A 6,972-nucleotide genomic window follows, 5' to 3' on the forward strand; every position below is an offset into this window, starting at 1 on the left:
TCTACCGTTATATGCATAGTTTTGTTTGCTCTGAGAGATCGCCTCTAAATATTTAGTCAAGATAGTGTTGAGGGTTTTTGCCACTCGATTGTACGACTTAACGAAAGGTACCAAGATTCTGTAATTTTCTTCTTTATTCTCTTCTAGAGAGCTATTACAGCAACGCTCTATGCATCTAATAATCATCACCATCTATACGCTCTAGCGTGAGGAACCAACGCTTTAAGTAGGAAATGTTTGTAGACCTGTTTGGGTTAGCTGACCGTGAGAGTTTCCGCAGTGTATTCGTTGTTATTCAAAGGGAGAAATTGGGTGGCTCGCTCAGAAATACTTGGCGAGCACCAAGGAACCAATTAGACGCCAATGATCGAGCTGCGCACGAGAATCACGCGCTCAAAACAGAATCTTAGTGTGGGTAAAACTCAGGGTCAGCTTTACCAACCCAAACATGAGCACCTAGCAAACTAATTATTCTCAACCTTAACAAGCGATTAAAATGTCTAGCACGGTAAGAACTGAGTCAAGTTCAAGCACACATTGAAAATAAAAGACCAAAACTATAAATTTATCAAAATAACACGAGACTCAAAATACTCAAAATAGCAATCGTTTAAAACACTATACAACAATAGTGTTGCAGTAAATGGTTGGAACCCTGGGGTAACATGTGAAAGTGTAGTGTGATCGTCCGGGTGAGTGTAATCCTGAGAAGGACTGTTGCCGGTTGTAGTGACTGACGCTGTAGGTTAGGCATTGCGCAGAGTCCCAGTCAATATAATGGTTCGTAAGTCGACGATGTTTAGCAATGTGATTGTTGACATCACTTTTCCTCGTCGCCCGTCTGTGTTCAGGCAGTCTTTTGCCAGGTTTCTTCCGGTCTCTCCGATGTAGGAGGCTTGGCAGTCTGAGCAATTGATCTTATAAATCGCTCCCTGTCTGTTCCTCGGTTCGTCCTTGTCTTTAACATTGGTTAGTAACTGACAGTGTCGGTGGTGATGGGTTTGTGGGCGACGCGGATATTGAAGTGTTTTTTTCTCTAATTTTTTCCTAATCCATTTTCACTGCATTACCGCAGTAGAGTAGGACTAGAACGGAACATACACGATCCATGCGAGTAGTCCACCCATTAAATCCCACCCATCCCACACCCCCCCCAGGGGTTTACATCCATCACACAGTAATCTCGTGCGTGGAAAATTAAAGTCTCCTACCCCTAACCCTATAGGAGACGGGACCTCCATTTATTCGTCGCTATCCGTGAAGACTAGAATATCTAACAATTTCTTGATGTTATAGGAAGGTAGATGCGCGAGATGTTCTCAGACATTCCTTTTATATACGGTATGGCTGCTGTAGTCGTAGGAGTTTCGGTGTCGTTTGTTTCGGTAATGGTAGTGGGTCGGTGAGTGTTTCGTCGGATGAAGTCGTCGTTGTAGTTGTTCTTTGAAAAAACACGGTGAAGGTATTTCTCCTCGTCGGATAAGCTGTCAGTCGAGTCGTATACTAGTTGCGCGGGTCCTCTTAGAGTTCTAATAGTTGTGGCGTATGGTTTTTATGCGTTATCTGATCTAAGAAGTGAGAAAAAGAAGAAAACAAGCAAGCCATACAGTTGCCTGAACTGACTGTTAACCTCTCCGGTACTGTTCGTAGTTCATTAGTAAAAAACCAAGCCAATGTACCACATTAGACTGTCGAAAAGAAGAGAAATGTCATAGTGTTAAAAGTAAATAAAGAAATATAGAACAAGGGATAGGGACAAGGCTAAATCTGTACCGAGGTATTCCTCGTGATCCTCAAAACTATCGTGGGATTCCAAGAAGTGTAATTCAGAAGCTCTCTCGACGTCACTAGCGCTATTGTCACTTTCAGAGGCAATTTACGTTCTCTCTGCATTAGGCTAGTTTCGAATTGTTAGTGCGGGAAAGTCTGGTAATTAGTTTTTAGCACCAAGACGAGGCTGAGGGGAATAGAAGTCGTCTCAGCATGGCAGCGAACCATGTCAACTTTGCCGATATGAAAGTATCTGAGCTTCAAAAGTTTTTAAGAGAAAGAGATATTCAAATTTCTATTAACGCTAAGTGTAGGAGAAGAGCAGAACTACTGGAGCTATGTAAGAATGGAGCGGAAATAAAAGTTCCAAAATTGAAGAGGAATCAAACAAACGCGATGAGTTGATTAATTCCAAGATAACACTGCCAGGAGGAAAATTACTTCTTCATCCACTTTTGCTCAAGGATTGGACTCATGACTTTACTGGTGTTCCAGACTTCAGGTTTCCTGATATTTACCATTATCTTGTTGGAAAAGATGGCTACGATGAAGACTGTTTACGTTGGTACAAAAGTCTCGAGGGTTTTCGCTTGTTTGTGGACGGGCATGTGGAGGATCTGAACTTCCACGATTTAAGTGAACAGGTAAAAAAGATGGATACTGTTATTTCCAGTTCAAAGTAAAACCTACTGAAAGGTCCAAAACCGAAGATGGAAAAGACTTCTACTGGGGTTTTATCGTTCTTCAATATACTGGAAGCATTTACTCTGCCTACTGTGCTTGCAAAGGCGGGTGAGTCATGTGTGTACCATAGTTTTTCCTTTTCCTTACAAGCGAATGAACTGATGGTTTTTAACCTTTTAATGTTTTATTTGACTTCTGTGCAAATGAACTCAGACTATTTAAGGTATAAGAGACTAGTGTCCTATTATTTTGTTTCTTATAATAGTGCTGATGGTGCATGCAGACATACAGCTGCTGCTCTGTTTGATTTGGAAGCAACTACTAGAAGAAATGACTTGGAGACTTGCACGTCAGTTTCTTGCCTTTGGGTGAAACGGAAAAGAATCACAGAAAATGCTGTTCCAGTGGAAAATGTTAAATTTCAAAAATCAGAGTATGGAAAAATATCCAAGGATTGTCCGAAACCTCATGACTTTAACCCTTTGTGCTCTGATAATCTCTCCCAGTCATTCCAATAGAAGTTTTATAAAACTTTTTTAGAAGCTGCCCCTTCATGTGTAGCTTTGCAGTTTATAACAAAACCCCCAGCCCAGGCTGTGAGTGAGGAAGAACTCTGGGACCAGATCACATCTGCTGACATTGATCATGAGGAAATAGTAGAATATGCAGAGGTGTATTCCCTTAAAGAGTTAGCTGACATATTTGTTGCTCAAAATAATTTTCAAAGTTTGGAAAATCCTACGTATGAGCATTGTAGTAGCTTTTTAGAGTTTCTGCATCATTCTGAGTTTGCAACTGAGGTAATATGTCAGAAAACATCAAGTCAAAGTACAAGTAATTCAGAATTGTGGTTTTCACAGAGGGTAGGGAGGATAACTGCCTCCAATTTTTACAATGTATGCCACATAAAAGAGACAACCAATTCCAAAAATACAGTGAAGTTGTCAATGAATTATGGTCCTCTTAGTGAGGACAGCACCCCACATCAGCTTTCTTGGGGTCATGAGAAGGAAGTTGTGGCCATCAAAGAGTATATCAAGAAACATAGAACAAAACATAGGGGTTTGGAGGTTTTTCGAAGTGGTCCTATCGTAGACAAGCAGTATTCATATCTGGGAGCTTCTCCAGACAGAACTAAAGTTTGCAAGTGTTGTGTCAAGACACTTTTAGAGATCAAGAACATTTTTAGCAAGAGAAATCTTCAACCCCATGTTGCAGCAGCTCACTACCTTGATGTAGTGGCTGGCAAATATTATGTAAATAAAGAAACATCTTGGAATTATCACATGCAAGGACAGCTAGCTTTAGCTAGATTAGAACAGTGTAATCTTATCATTTACACTCTTAAGGGAATCTTAGTGGTACCTGTTAAATTTGACAAAGAGCTGTGGGATAAAATGGTGGGGAAGCTATCAAAGTTCTTTTTGGAACACATGGTGCCTGAACTCCTCAGTGGAAAGATTCTTGAAAAGGTTACTCACAATTGAGTAACAATTCAAGCTCTGTCTATCATAGAGTCAATTTATACACTTACAAGTAGCAAAATAGTCTTAATGACCTGTTTGCAGGTTAGAGAATACATTTTTTTTGCATGTTGTACTGATTTGAACTCAAGAAATATATGACAGTACTTCAAGATGCATATCTTCTAAACATGACGGAAGTGATTGTGGTATCACGTCTTTTTTTTTTTTTTTGGTAAACTAGCGTTATCTTCTGTGGATGAATTCCGAAAAACATCCTTTCTTTGTGAACTGAACCAACAGTTTTAAGTGGGTTAAGTTAAGGGTAAGATAAATCTCAAAGATTTCTTTGCTTCATGAAGTTGTAGTTGTTTCTATGATAAATTGGAAGCATACTGGAGAGTTCTACTTTGTAAGTGGAGGCAGTAGTTTACACAAAGCAGCACAAACTATTAATATATTATCAGCAAGAGGTAAAAGTGGTATAGGCAGATTTCCTTGTAGAATATGGAAGTCTTTCAGTCTCTCAACGGCTCTCTCAACATGAATTCTTGCACTGGCAATTGATCTTGTTGTCTTCAGTGACTTCTTGGACAGTTGCTGACCTATTTTGCAAGAAATAAAAAAAATGTTTAATATTGACCTTTCAGTCTTTTGTTAAGTCTTTATTTCAAGTTGAGATTGTCTTTATAATGTGTCTCTCTTAATTTACAAACATCCATGAGAGGAAAGGAAGTACTAATGACTGTTGTGTGCATTGTGGGTAAGTAGGGGAATGTCCTGTAAATAGCAATAACTTAAGGATTGAGTTACCTTTCTTAGAGAAGGGAGGCATGTTTAGGAAGGCCTTTCGCTTTGTAAGCAAGTCTCTGATTGCAAATCCTCTGTCACCTATGATGTGTTCCCCTTCCTCAATCAATTCCAAAATTCCACTCTTCTGGGTGAGTCTGCGGTCACTTGTACTTCCACTCCACAATTTTGACACAAAACTGAAAAATCCTGATGGAGTTATTCCAACTAACGTTTTCGTAGTGTTATGGCTCTTATATTCACTCCACGTGGCTCGCTGTGCAGCAGGAGAGGTAGGTTTCTGAATGAATATCTCCGTACAATCAATTATAACCCTAGTGGATGGATAATTTCTAAATTACCTGGGCAAGTTTAGGCGAACCATTTCTTTAGAAGGCCAAATCAACAAAACATCTCTCAAAGTAATAGCAAGAAAGGAGATCCAAGTGGTGAACACCTTACAAACAGAAGATTTAGAGATGGAAAAAGTGTCAGACAGGTGTTGAACAAGTAAACCCAATCGAAGTCTTACCAAGGTCAAAATAAATTCTTGCAAGATGGTTAGACCTCTCCTTTTGCCACTCTTTTTTACAGGTCTGTATTGGAAATTTACTTTTTTCCCCTTATTGCTGTCCCCGTATTTCAGTTTCTCGGCTGCAGGTTTCAGTAGATTAAATATCGCAATAAGACAGGCCAATGTTGGAAATCCCGTGTAGAATTTCACGGATTCGTCATTTTTCAGTACATCGTCCATGGAAAGTTTTCGTTTTAATGCTGGCTTATTATCATTGAAATTGTTTCGAATTCTTTTAATTTGTTTTCCGCTTTTAGCATCGACACATTTTTCATCAAATCGTCCATTTGTAGGTGATCAATGTCCGCTTGACAAGAAACAGACACACATTCCTTTTCCTTAAATTCTTTTATTCCATGAACTTTGTCTTCCTTTACCACGTAGTCATGATCTTTTAAAGCAATATCAGTGGAGATATGCAAAGTTTGGCGGGAACTACTTCTTTGCTGCCTTCAATTGAATTTCGTTTTCTCTTTCGTTTTGTAGTGATTTTCGGGTTAGAATTTGCTTAGTTTAGCCACATACTCCTTTTATCTTACTACTGTATTTTATTTATTTACTCTGACCTTTGTCACACAGCATGTAATTTCCCTGCTATATAAACTACCATTGTTTTCGTATTAGCAGCTGTAATATTTTGCTTACCTGCTTCCAGTTCATTGTTGCTATGATTCCTGTGTTTTCAGAACCAAATTATGGGTTCATTACACTAGTAATTTCATTTTCCCCTTTCACTGTTTTATACTGTATTAGCTCAAGTTGTAATATTAAGCCTAGCTCGTAGTCTTTGTTGAATTCATGTCTCGTGTAGCAATCACTATTTTTGATAGTTTCTGTCACACAATTTCCTGTTTTCAAGTACTTTGTTTGTTTCTTTTCTTTACTGAATGATTTCTGTCTGTAGGTTATCCTTTAGTGTTAAGTACTCTCTCCTAATTCATTTTAATCTTGTTACATCATTTAGCTCATTGGAGCTTTGTTTTCTTAAATATTGTTTAGTGTCACTCGTTCCCGTTTTTTATTGTACCGTTGCATTTATTTGCTGTGTAATAAACTTGTAAATCTTCCCTAGGAACTTTTGTTCTTACGTCGACCGTTTTGGCCGTCTTACATATGTCTCACAGAAACAGATCGAGCAATGCAGGGAATGATTTTGACGAGCTTCCCGAGTCACCGCTAACCTCTAAGCACTTTCACCGTCGAACGGTAAGCTTCTACATGTATTAAACGAAGGTCAGTAAGACAGGTCAGCAATTCACTCGTTTTGCTCTTTGAATATTTGGACAACTCCAGGGACAACTGCAGTCGTTCCTCGAGGGCAAGACCGTTCGTGGATTTCCATCGAGAGATCTCGATCTGAAAATCATATCCGTCGTGATTTGCAGCTTGACAGTACTAGTGATTCTGAAGAGGCCTCGCCAGTCGCCTCCACTCGCTTGCCTTCAATTGTGCCCTGCAGAACGTCTTCCTCCTCATCGAGGAGCCTGTCAACTCCAGCCGCCACGCCACTGTCTCGTGTAAGCGCTAGAGCGAGTTGTTGCGACCACGAACGGTAGTTTGACGCACTTCGGCGAAAACTTACTGTTTTTAAAGAAAAAATTGACAACTTACAAGGCCAACAGTCAGCACCCGCAGTGGCAGAAAAAAGGAAAAGTGAAAAAAGCTTCCACGAGATACGGTGGTGAGTATTTT

The 6,972-nt window shown here is 39.6% G+C and overlaps 1 protein-coding gene across 1 annotated transcript; it reads right to left on the reverse strand.

Annotated features, from left to right (window-relative positions):
- Positions 1-4,294: 4,294 nt before the first annotated feature.
- LOC148726868 (uncharacterized) lies at positions 4,295-6,963 on the reverse strand. The gene is made up of 3 exons (XM_088727984.1): positions 5,926-6,963; positions 4,731-5,007; positions 4,295-4,522 (listed from the first exon to the last, which is right to left on the reverse strand). The coding sequence occupies exons 1-3, from the start codon at positions 5,938-5,940 to the stop codon at positions 4,323-4,325; spliced, it is 492 nt and encodes a 163-aa protein (XP_088584110.1). The 5' UTR covers positions 5,941-6,963; the 3' UTR covers positions 4,295-4,322.
- Between the last annotated feature and the right edge of the window lie 9 nt (positions 6,964-6,972).

Source organism: Stylophora pistillata, chromosome 7 (assembly GCF_964205215.1).
Source record: "Stylophora pistillata chromosome 7, jaStyPist1.2, whole genome shotgun sequence".
Classification (NCBI taxonomy): Eukaryota; Metazoa; Cnidaria; class Anthozoa; order Scleractinia; family Pocilloporidae; genus Stylophora; species Stylophora pistillata.

What these genes read in the sequence shown, in the direction of transcription:
- LOC148726868 (XM_088727984.1), bottom strand. An exon ending in GCCTCCCTTCTCTAAGAAAG is followed by an intron (nt 4,523 to 4,730) that starts GTAACTCAATCC and finishes CTTGCAAAATAG; the next exon opens with GTCAGCAACTGTCCAAGAAG.